This window comes from Prionailurus viverrinus, chromosome B2, assembly GCF_022837055.1.
Source record: "Prionailurus viverrinus isolate Anna chromosome B2, UM_Priviv_1.0, whole genome shotgun sequence".
NCBI lineage: Eukaryota > Metazoa > Chordata > Mammalia > Carnivora > Felidae > Prionailurus > Prionailurus viverrinus.
The window spans coordinates 40,899,799-40,912,335 of NC_062565.1; the positions used below are offsets into that span (position 1 = coordinate 40,899,799).

Here is a 12,537-nt window from a genome sequence, read left to right on the forward strand (position 1 = left end):
TCGAACTCAATCAGAACTTGAGCGTTAGAATTTATATGTATATTGGCCATTTCTCTTATTCATTTAAGAGGGGTTGAGACTGAAGTGATACGATGGAATACTGTACTAAATTATGTCTAACAAAGCCAATCATAAATGAAATTTAATAAACTCTGATTGCTTAACTAATGTGTAGTTTTATTGCTTTCCTAGAGTTGGTTTTAACGAAAATATATGGTATTTACACTTACTGGTGCAATATGCTCTCATTGTAATGACCATTAAGTTTGCTTAATAAAAAACTTACTAAAATAACTCTAATTAATGCTTTTCTGAAAAGTAATCTCGGGGCACCTGGGTAGCTTAGCTAGTTAAGTGTCTGACTCTTGATTTTGGCTCAGGTCATGACCTCACGGTTTGTGGGTTTGAGCCCTGCATCAGACTTTGTGCTGACAGCACGGAGCCTGCTTGGGATTCTCTCTCCCTCTCTCTGCCCCTGCCCTCCTTTATGCTCTTGCTTTCTCAAAAATAAATAAACTTAAAAATCTTTTTAAAAATAAAAAAGTAATCTGTACACCCAGCATTAGGATTGAACTCACCACCCAAGATCAAGAGTCACCATGCTCCAGTGACTGAGCCAGCCAGGCACCCCCTAATTAATGCTTTTAATTCAGAGGTGTGACTATAATTTTCTCTTTTGTCAAAACAAACAAACAAACAAACAAACAACCAGGGCGCCTGGATGGCCCAGCTGATTAAGCGACCAACTCTTGATTTTGACTTAGGTCATGATCTCATGGTTCGTGAGTTTGAATTTCGTGTCTTATCAATGCAGAGCCTGCTTGGGATTCTCTCTCTCCCTCCCTCTCTGCACCCACCCCCCGCTTGTCCAGTCTCTATCTCTCTCAAAATAAACAAACAAAGTTAAGGAAATCATCATAGTTTAAGTTTAGGGAAAACAATAAAGTCTAACTTTCTGAAATGGCATAAAGACTGGAGAGGACAAGAAGAACAGGCAAGATCTGCTAAGCATAGAATGGACGTGATCTGGAAGTCTGATGTTACAAACTGGCCAGCTCAAGGACCAGATGCAGACTGCAAAAAAGTTTTGCTTGGCTTGTCAAATGTTTTTAAAATGCCTAAATTTATCTTCCAAGTCACCGGTCCCCCATTCCCTATTGACTTTCTCCCAACCGCCTTACTCATTGACTTTACCTGCTGGGCCCTAGTAAGCATCAAATGCCTGGAGAATGGCGACATCATTAAAAGAAGTAACAGAACTTGGGAAGGAAAGAAGTGAAAATGGAGATTTTAAGAATATATGAATTTGAAAGGCTGATGAACCCACCGACAGAACTGTCCACGTATGTTGAGAGTTGAGGCTCCAGAGAGCACGGACACAAAGAAGCTAACGGCAAAATCCTGGGCATCTCTCAAGTAAGGGCTGTAAGTCACCAGAATCACAATGACGGGGGACAATGCAAGAGAAACAGTGTGGAGCAAGGCTATGGAGGTCGGAAAGAGAGAACTTCGAAAAGATACAGGAAAGCCCAGCTGAGATTAGTTAGCATTAACTATGGCTCAAACTGCCATGATTTTGTGATTTTATTATCTATTACAAACTGCATGGATTTTTTTTAGATGCAACTAGTTAACGGTCCTTTAAAAGTGCAGTCCACAAAAATGAATCGCAAGCCCGTTAGTGCCAGAAGCATGGCTTTTCCTGAAAGGCACCTGGTGTTAAACTATCAGTCTTTAGGAGTGTAGTTTTCCTAGTCCCTGTTTCTTTCTAATGTGAAGATATGTTTGAGAATTTCATTACATGTTGTCTTTTTCTTACCAGCATTAATTCTCCTGAGCAATAGATTTTTTTAATCTCTCCTCTTTGGAGATGTTGCAAGCTGTGAAACTGATTAGGATTCTGTTTCAAGTCAGCTAATAGCCGAGGGGGGGAAAAAATTCTGGTTTCACCTCCATCTAAAGAATAGAGCTTGGCAGGCCACATTTTTTTACTGGCTTCATTTCTGCCTCATTGATCATTGACTCTACCCTTGTTCCTCCTTCTCATTTGTTATCTTGTTACATTTCACACATCCAAAAAGCCACCTTAAGTCCTTTTTTGGAACAAGCCAGAACATATAAATATTAAACATATACTTAAGGTACGATAAGCACTTTAATACTAATGGTCATTATTAAATTCAAATCCTATGTCTACAGGTACAAGGCACTAGACCCCAAAAAGCTTTTCGAAACTCTTAGAACTTTCCATTTAAGAATATGGGTGAGAACATAGAGCAAAATCCAAATTTATAATAGTACCCAATCACAGCAAAATTTGAGTGGAAAAAATTAAGACTCGGCTATACGTTTCTGTGTGAAGATATGTAACATTTATTCCTGAGAATTTAGGAAAAGCAATTTGCCCTCTTTAATGACTCCGGAAAGCTCTCTTTCCAACTCAACTAACGCTATTCAAAATCAGTATGTTCCAGGGGTTGAGGTGGGCTCTGGAGCCAGACCACCTGGTTTCCCAGTCCCCTTGAGCTGTGTGACTCTGGCAACTCACCTACCTCGCTTGAAAAATGGTGTTCACAGAACCTACCTAAGATTTTCTGGACTAAACGTCGTGTTTACATGAGTAAGGTGCTTAGAATAGTGTCTACAACCTTTTAAGTGAACAAAAAATTTGGTAGCTATAATTATTTTGGTTTCACAGTTGGTAAGCCTCATGAGTCTCCTGGGGTCAATGCCAAAACTTTGGATCCAAACAAGTCGATGAGTAGCTGGATTCCGGAAGCCCAAGCTAATGTGTACCTGAAGACCAGAGTCCTTCCACCGCCCTGCTGAGTAATACCTATGGAAGTGAAAGTTTCAAGTCAAGAGCTCTCAAGGGCTAGTGTTTTCAGGTTTGATAACATACTTCCACATTAACTGCCTCCTACTAGAGCCCTACAAATTCATTTATTAAGTATTTATTGAGGGTCTACTTTATCATGCAGTAAGTTTTAAATACACAAAGCATTAATAACCAACATACACGGACACTCTTTACCTCTGTTTCAAACTATCATAGTCAATTAATTAAAGCTACTACACATTACCAAAAGAGCAAAAATGCTTCAAAGTGTTAGACCTGTTGTGAATTTAACGGAAATCACAAGTAGGAGCCTAACACAATCTCAAGGCTGAAAATACCGAAAACATACAAAGCGTGATAACAGTAAGTAAACTTTGAGATCCCAGTAGCAGGAGTCGGTCCCACATGGGAAGTATTTGGTAGGAGTGAAGAATATAGTGACAACTGCTTAGTCCCACTGGACCATTCGCTCTTCTTCAGGAAGAATACTCCAGTTTGGGGAGGCCATATCCCGGGCCAGCCAGTTAAAATCGTCGACGTCGTTCCAGTTATTTTTGCTCCTATCTAAACCAGAGCCCTCGAAGTCCTTGTCGATACCCGGGTAGCTCCAGGTATAAGGGGCGAACTGGATCCCGCTACAGTCTTCCACGATGGCCCTGCTGGTCACCTGCAAGAAGATGCGGGTGTCTCTCGTAGTGTGTACGCGCAGCTGTTGGCAGGCCACGGCCAGCACGCAATCACTGCAGTCCTCCAGGAACACAGAGGTGGACACTGGGCCGCAGAGCACCGTGCAACTTCGGGCTTTGGCCAGCCGCAGGGTGTTGGGATTGCCATACAGTCTGACTGTGCATTTGCTCAGTTCGGTCAAAAGAACGTCACGCTGGTGCAGCTCCTCTGCCCTCTTCTCCAAGACTTGGGACTCCACGTTGGAGAAGCCGAAGACCCAGCTGGAGCCGATGCCTCCCTCCTCCTTCAAGGGCGGCGGGGAGGCCAGGATGCCTTCCGCCGCCGGGGCTCCAGGAGCGGAGTCTACTTTGGCGGCCGAAGCAGCGTCCTTCCTCCGGGTCTTGAAAGCGAAACGCTTCTTGGGCTGCAGCTCCTGGCGCCGCTCGGCCAGGGTCGTCTGTAGCCGCGTCAGCGCCTCCTGTCCCTGCCGCAGGTCGTAGGCGGCCAGGAACAAAACCGAATCGTTGACAAGTTTCTGCAGGCCCTGGAGCCGAGCGGCCGCCTCCTCCAGCCGCTCCATGGATTCTCCGCCTTCCAGAAGCTCTTCCACGGCTGCTCGCTCCCGAGCGAAGGCGGCAGCGAAAAAGTCGCTCTTCTCCTCCTCCACCTCCTGGTTCTGCCGCTTTTGCTTCCGCCTTTCCACCTCCAGTTGACGCTCTTGCTCTCGTCTCTGAAGCCGCTCAGGCACCAGGCTCCGGTCCCGCTGCGACCCCACGGCCCCATTCGCCGCGACGGCGGAGCAAGCAGCAGTCTCCATCTTGACTTCAAGCTTCCTTTCTCCTGCCTTGCTTCCTCCTGGCGCGCCCTGCGAGAGGCCTCCCACCAACGCGTCCTGTGATTGGCCGGACATGCTTACGTCATCCCCGGCCTTATTTTCTTAGCCCATTGGCTCCTCCGCGTCGGAGAGGGCGGGGATATGAGGCGGGGCCGATTGACAAGGGGGGTGGGGAGACAAAGGTCCTTGTGGATGGGTGGGGTGGGAGACAGGAGGGGGAAGCTTTTTTTCCTCTTAAAGGGGCAGGACTTATATCCGGGATTGTGGGGTGAGTTGCAGCAGCGGCAGCTGCACATGTGGGTTTGTTTATAAGAACAAGGTTAGAAACTCGCAGGCCTCCCCCTCCCCCCAGCTCCTCCCTACTATCCCCTTACAGGCCGGAGATCCGCTACTGGTGGGGGGAATGTGTGCGTATGGTGGGTGGGGGGACAGGTAGTGGTGAGAAAGATGGAGGGGGGGGGTGGAATATTGCACCGCCCGGCCCGCGTCGGAGGAAGCGGCAGCTGGAACAGCTGGCTAGGGAGCCGCTTGCATGCCTCTGGTTTTTTCTTTTCCCTTCCACCACCCCCTCCCCCAACCCATTCCTGCCGCCCCCAAACCCTCATTCTACCCGCCTTCCCCCCTCAGCCGCTGCAGTTCCGCGTGGCCTGGGTCTCCTGGATTCCCGCAGGCACTTACGGGGGCGGGAGTAGGCGAGGGGCACTGGGATGGGAGAGACTGGGTTTCTCACTGCAACCGGGTTCCGGGGGCCCAGGGGCAGTCTAAAAACGGATTACTATTTTTTTGGCCAATTGCTGCAGTCGGAGGGGTGGGGGCGGGGGAGGGTGAGATTCCACACCCCCTTCCTCTTCCTCCCACGTCCTCCCCCCCTTCGAGGTCAGTCGCTCTGCAGCTGCGCGCCGCTGGCCGCGCGGGGGTGAGACCCGAGCCCGGGGTTCTGCTGCTCTCCCGTGGGACCGTCGGTCTTTAGGAAAGCGTTGGGGGAAATGTTACATTATTTCTAGGGTGGTGGGAGGGATTTGTCACCGGAAGTGAATGAGCCTAGCCTAAAGTCGGGATCAGCTGGAGGTGTGAGTGGGCAGCCAAGCCGGCGCAGTCACTAGCAAAACGCAGGGCCACCGGCCGGCTGAGAGCCGGGACGCCGCGGGCTGCGGGCGCACGGCAACCTCGCGTGCTCGGGGCAGCCCGGGGAGCGCAGGGCGCGGCTTTGACCGCGCCCGCCTTGCCAGGCTTCGGTTTCACCCTGATCTCCACCCCCGTTCGCAGCCTCCCATCGTTGCTAATTGGGGTATTTGCCCAAGAAACCGTCCGTTGAAATTTCACTGATACACCTGCATTTTGATGCATAGAAAGATGGGAGGAAACGAGAGAATTACGACTTATTTCCAGTTTTTCACGCCCCACTCTCCTCTTTCCGTTCCCACTTAAAACAGCAAAACACACGTAAATTCCCTTATTTTTCCACTGAAAGCAAGCACACATCGCACTGTTGGGCAAATTGTGCGCCCCGGGGGATAGGGGTGGGGGTCCCGGGTGTTTGTGCAGCAGATGGGAACCGGGGTGCTGAAAAAAATCCTGTGCTTAACGCTTGTAGTATATATTCTTCATTTTCGTTCCCTTTGTTTCATGTGCAGACTAGACGAGGCTTTTTGTGTGGTTTGGTTATGAGGCTGGTGAAAGAAAGATAGCTGGTTAACTTGTCTAAGCCATACGGAGGCGTACAATAGCTGCGTCATTTTATGAAGAGTTGATTTAACCAAGGAAGGTTTAAAGAAGATTTATTTTGCTAGGGGGAACGACCCCAAAAACAAAAACCTGACCTGCCTCCCTTAAGTTTTTCAGCAATTGAATCTGTCCCACTCATGTTTGGAGCCAACTGAGGTTTACTGGAGCTGCAGGTGCAGTGAGGCAACATTTCTGCATTAGCCATAGTGGACTATGGGTGGTCGTTAGTGTCTGTATCAGAGGTGGAATTGAATGTCATTAAGCCTTCCCAAGAGCTTCATTTCTGCCCCCAAACAGGTTTTGGCATAGAGGCCAAGAGACTTTGGAAGTTTCTGAATATTTTAAGTTGGGCAGTTCAAACTTTTATGAGAAGAGGTAAAGGACAAAAAGGGACAGGTTGTTGGAGGCAGTTTCAAAGACCGATGTTGGGCCTGCGTGGGAATGGACAGTGGTCACTGGTGTGGTCATCATGAAGGATTGGCTTGACTGTTCTTTACAGACCCCAGCACAGCTGCAAGCCAAGGTAGGTAGGTGGTCAGAACATGAATATAAAGCTATGTTTCTATGTTCAAAAGCAATAGGAGGGTTATAAAACTGCCAGCAGTGCCGGACTGTATTTGTGTCTTTTTTCTGACATTTGAGGGCAGACAATTCAGTGTGCATCCTTGAAATGGATCCCAGCTCCTGGGAGGTAAGTGCCTGTTGAGTGGAAGGAAAGAGGGTGATGTATTACAACGATGTGAAATGTGGCAAAAGGCAAGCAGCTTGAGAGTTCTGAATCCTACTTTCGTAACCTTCAGGAGTTTGTGAATCAAGTACTACCCCTCTTCTAGACATCTTGAAAGAATTCTAAGGTATTACAGACTTTAAAAATTATTTAACAAAAATTTATGGTTTATGGTTCTATTTGTTAGATTTACTTTATAAGAAGATCCTGAAATTTTCAAGCATAGGAATGGGGACAGTAGAGGTGATGTGTATGTATCACCCAAGCTTCAACAATTACCAACTGACAGTCCGATTTCTTCTGAATCTCTGACCACTTACACACCCCATCACCCTGATTATTTTACAGCAAATCCCAAACATTATATTATTTCATATTTCATAATCTATAAATATTTCAATATGTCTCTCAAAATGATGAGGACTACCTTTTCAAAGTTTACTTATTTATTTTGAGAGAGTGAAAGAGAGTGCGCACAGGGAGGGGCAGAGACAGAGGGAGAGAGAATCCTAGGCAGGCTCCATGCAATGTGGAACCCAGTGCGGGGCTTCATCTCGTGAACAGTGAGATCGTGGCCTGAGCTGAAGTCGAGAGTCAGATGCTTAAAGCCACTGAGCCACTCAGGCGCCCCTACCTTTTTAAAACATAACCACATATGGGGTGCCTGGGTGGCTCAGTTGGTTAAATGTCTAACGTCAGCTCAGGTCATGATCTCATGGTTCATGGCTTCGAGCCCCGCGTCGGGCTCTGTGCTGACAGCTCAGAGCCTGGAGCCTGCTTCGGATTCTGTGTCTCCCTCTGCGCCTCCCCTGCTCATACTCTGTCTCTCAAAAATAAATAAAACATTTTCAAAAATAATTAAAAAAAAACATAACCGCATATCACCACACTCCAAAAAAGTAGTGATATTTCCTTATCATCAGAGTTCCAGCCTATATTCGTATTTCCTCGATTATCCTATAATTTCCCCATTTTAACTTATTTATTGAATAAGGAGCCCAAAAAGTTCCATATAATGTGTCTAGCTGATATGTTCCTTAAATCACTTTTAAATCCTGCCCCCCTACCAACTGTTTTGTTAGAAAAGCCTGATTATTATTAGTTCAGTAGAGTTTCCCTAGTCCGATTTTGCTGGTTATGTCTCTATACTGTGTTAGATGTTAAGTATTTGTCGTATTCATTTGATCTTGTAATGTCATAAAGTGAATGTTTATGTATTTATGCTGCAGGAAATGAAAGTATCTCAGTACAGAAAACAGTTTTTGGGTGTCTAGGCAGCCAGGAGTAAGTCCTTTTGCTGTTCTGTGGAGTTTATCAGAGACCCTGTGTGGATGAGAGATACCAGGCAAATAAACAGTTCCAGGCCGTTTTCTGGTAGCTCAGTTCCAAAAGAGACGGTATCTTTCAGCAGACGTTGACTATTGGATATAAAGCACTCATTAAAGAGCTCTCCATGCAAGTGTCAAATGTTAGGCAAATTTTCCAACTTTCCGGACCATGAAAGATGACCGCGTGAAGTCATGTGCTGTCCTTGAAAAGACACCACGTTGGTCTGGGAAGCAGGACAGGAGTAGGCCCCTTCCTTCCACCTTTGCCCCTGACTCTCATATACTCTTCAAAACCCTTCTCTTTCTGGAACTATTTGCATCATTGTGCATCTAATGCCTAGCCCAGAGGCTGGCACTGTTCATTAAGCCAGCATCAGTTTATGAAGCACTTACTGTGCCCCACACCTCCCCCACTGAGCCCAGGGAGGCCCTCAGGCTGCCAAGGTGAATAAAGACAGGCATAGCCTCTTTCCTCTTGGGGAGGCCTAACCTGGGCAGATAATGGCACAAATATGTAAAATTGTAACAGTGACAGTGTTACAGAGGAAAAGAGGAACAGTGAGTGCCTCCAGGGGGAGGTTTGACCTTGCTGGGGAGGTCGGTGAAGGCTTCCTTGGGGGTTGAGCTGAGGCTGGAAGGGTGACCAGGAATTGATAAGGAGAAGTGAGTGAACACTGGAAAGTGTCTTCTAGATGTATGGGCTCATGGAGTCACTGGTGACTTTGTGGAGAACTGTGCCAGAGGACTGCTGTGGGCAGGAGGCATACCACACGAGTGTGAGCAGAGATGGAACGCCGTAACTGAGCTAGTGACACACAGATAAGTCTTTGGAGAAGTTTGACCATGAGGGGGAAGGGCCACTAGCTGGGGGTTGGGAGGAAGCCAGTGAGGTGTTTTTTTTACAGAGAAAACATAGGTTCATAATACAAGGATCCTGAAAAGGCTGGTGGGGGCAGGGGGAAGGGGGGGGTTGGGGAGAGGGGGGCTGGGGTGGGGAGTGGGGGCTGTCGGATCCAAAGCACAGGTACAAGGATCAGCCCTAGATAGAGAGCTGGGGCAGATTCTCTATTGCAAGGCTGTTTTAACTTTTTATTGTGCATGTTTCCCAACATACACAAACTTTTTGACCTCAACCCATAGTCACAGATACATGGTAACTGAAACAGAAGCTTTAAGAAACAGTAAATACTCTTACTGTGTGCAATAGATACTATTTTCTATTCTACTTACTGCATTTCAAAAATGCTGATCAAGGCCCCCTACATTAAACTGCAGCGTTTTTTCTTTTGTAAGGTTTATGTATTTATTTTGAGAGAGAGAGCATGAGTAGGGGAGGGGTGTGGGGGGGGGGGGGAGGGCAGGGGGTAGAGAATCCCAAGCAGGCTCCATGCCCAGCGCAGCATGGAGCCAGAGGTGGGCTCAGTCTCTCAAAGACAGTGAGATCTTGAGCTGAAATCAAGAGTCAGACGGACTAAGCCACCCACTACCTCCTAAACTGCAGTTTAAACATGCCACATCAGCAGGGAGGGTGCAGCTATAGGGAAATTTGTATGTTTGGTAATTGGCAGATGAGTCAGATGGTTTCTGGGTTCTCTGTAAAAGTAGGCAGTGAGGGGCGCCTGTGTGGCTCAGTCAGTTAAGTGTCCAAATAGCTCAGGTGATGATCTCATGGTTCTTGAGGTTCTTGACTTCGAAACCCGCTTTGGGCTCTGCGCTGACAGCTCGGAGCCTGCTTGGGATTCTCTCTCTCCCTCTCTCTCTCTGCCCCTCCCCTTCTTTCTCTCTGCCCCTCCCCTTCTTTCTCTCTGTCTAGAAAAGAAACAAAATTGGGGGAGTAATAGGTAATTAGGTTTATCCCCCCCCCCCAGCTTTATTGACATATAATTTGATAAATAACACCGTGTGAATTTAAGATATACAACGTGATGGTTTGAGATATATATTGCAAAGTGATCACCACAATAAGTTTAGTTAACATATCTATCACCTCACGTAGTTACCTTTTCTGTATGTGTCTGGTGAGAACTTTTAAAATCTACTCTCGAGGCGCCTGGGTGACTTAGTCAATTAAGCGTCTGACTTCTGCTCAGGTCACGATCTCACAGTTGGGTGGGTTCAAGCGTCACATCGGGCTCTGTGCTGACAGCTCCGAGCCTGGAGCCTGCTTCGGATTCTGTGTCTCCCTCCTACTCCCCCAGCCCCCACCGTGCACACGCACTCTCCTTCTCTCAAAAAATGAATAAACATTTTAAAATTTTAAAATAATAAAAACAAAAGATCTACTCTCATAGCAACTTTCAATAGATGATACAATTAACTATAATCAGCATGCTGTACATCACGTCTCCAGAACTTACCCATATTATACCTGGAAGTTTGTACCCTTTGAGCATCTTCACCCATCCCTCCACCCCCTGACTTTTAAAAGCATAATCTACATTTGCCATGACTGGTTTCTCAGTTATCCTTCCCTCCTCAGCCCCTTCCCCTACGACTTCTGCGTCTGCCACTTTATTTGAAAGTGAGAGTGCCCACCTCCCTCCTACCTTCAAATCCATTGCTGTTTGTAGCTCAAAGCACTCGAATACCCCTTCTTGAAGCACGGCCTCTGGTTCTTAGTCCCCTGTCCACCCCACATCACTGCTGCTTTTTGTCTCCCTGACAGAGAGAGAGAGAGAGAGAGAGAGAGAGAGAAACAGAGAGAATCCCAAGCAGGCTCCACGCCCAGTGCAGCATGGAGCCAGAGGCGGGGCTGGATCTCTCAAGGACAGTGAGATCTTGACCTCAGCTGAAATCAAGGGTCAGACCGACTGAGCCAGGTTTCTCTCCCAGTACCCCTCTTCTCACTCGTCTCACCTCCTTGACCAGCTTACCATCTCCTTGGCCTGCTGTCCATGTGCTGACCACCTCTCTGATGCTTACCTCCTCCACCTCTCTCCTGAACCCAACCCTGAACTGCCAGTACCTTTCTAGATATTGCCATGTAACCATTTACTATCCTTGTAACTGTCTTCTCTCCAAAATACCTCATCTTAAGTAGATGGCCTAAAATGAAGTCCTTATTGCCCCAGTGGTGTCCTTTTCCTTCTGTGTGTAAGTTTCAATCCTATTTTGCTGTATGACCATCCCCAAACTCACCGGCTTAACAGTAATTTATTATTTTTCACAGTTCTGTGGGCTCAGCTGGGGCTGGAGGCCCCAAGACTGCCTCACTCCCAAGTCTGGGGCCTTGGTGCTGGCCGTCGCCTGGTGCAACTCACTGCTCGGCCTCTCTCTCACGCTTGGTCTCTTAGCACGCGGTAGTTCGAGCTTAAGCTTTGCGTGCTGGCTGGCTTCCAAGGGAGCACAGGCAGATGCCACGAGCCTCTTAAGGCTCGGACCGGAATTGGTACCGTGTCACTTCCAGTGGAGTCATGGGGTCAAAGCAAATCACAAGGCCAGCGCAATTCAACAGGAGGAGAAACAGACTCCGCCTCTTGATGGGTGGAACAGCAGTCACTCAGGTGGAAGGGATTGGCAGCCATCTTTGCAGACGACCCACCGTGCTGTGTGTGTGTATGTATAAATATATAAGTCGTTTTGTTAAATCTTACATGGCATTTACCGTGTGCCAGGTGATGGCTGCACACCTGCGTGTATTACCTCATTCAGTTGAAACATGCCCGTGATGTAGGTACTATTGTTATCCCCATTTAACGGATGGATAACTGAAGAAGCGACAGTGACTTGCTCGGGACCAAGAGCTACTAAGTGGCAGAGCTAAGATTCGAAGTGGGTCAGCCTGGTTCCTGGGTCCAAGCTTTTTAACACCACCCGTCTGATCATGATACCACACCTGATTGTACTGACAGCGCGTCAGTGGGCTTCCGAGCCCTGTACCTCCCCAGCCGCGTCTCCCACCATCGCCTTTACTCCAGGCACACCAGACCCTGCCAGGACACCTACACACCATGCCCGCTGCTTCCATTTGTACCTGCCGCACTTACTTAACACCGACCGCAGGCTTGGCCCTTTGCTAGGTGCTGAGCACACACACACAGCTCCCTTGGAGTTTACAGCCTAAACGAGGGACACAGACAATGTCGTGTGATACATACTAAAACAGGGGAAATCTTGGGTGTACTAAGATCCACACACAGTAACCTAACCCAGACCAGGGGAATGGGGTGGGGGGATGTCTTTTAGTAAATCGCAGCTGCATCCTGCAAAATGAGTGATCTCCAGCCAGGAGAAGGGAGAAAGCAGTCACTCGTGCATGCCTTTCCGCAGATACTCATAGAGCGCCAACTATGATCTGGGCACCGTTCTAGGTACTAGGAATACAGTGAAAAAGACAGGAAGTCCCTGGCTTGATGGCCAGGAAGCTAGAAGAGCTTCAGTGCCTCTAGCAACAGAGACAGGGCATGTGTAACAAACC

General features: G+C 47.7%; 1 protein-coding gene across 1 annotated transcript; it reads right to left on the reverse strand.

Moving 5' to 3' along the window:
- Window positions 1-1,566: 1,566 nt before the first annotated feature.
- Window positions 1,567-4,889, reverse strand: TBCC (tubulin folding cofactor C). Its single transcript, XM_047860846.1, has one exon. It carries the CDS (start codon window positions 4,413-4,415, stop codon window positions 3,288-3,290), a length of 1,128 nt encoding a protein of 375 aa, XP_047716802.1. The 5' UTR covers window positions 4,416-4,889; the 3' UTR covers window positions 1,567-3,287.
- Window positions 4,890-12,537: the final 7,648 nt, after the last annotated feature.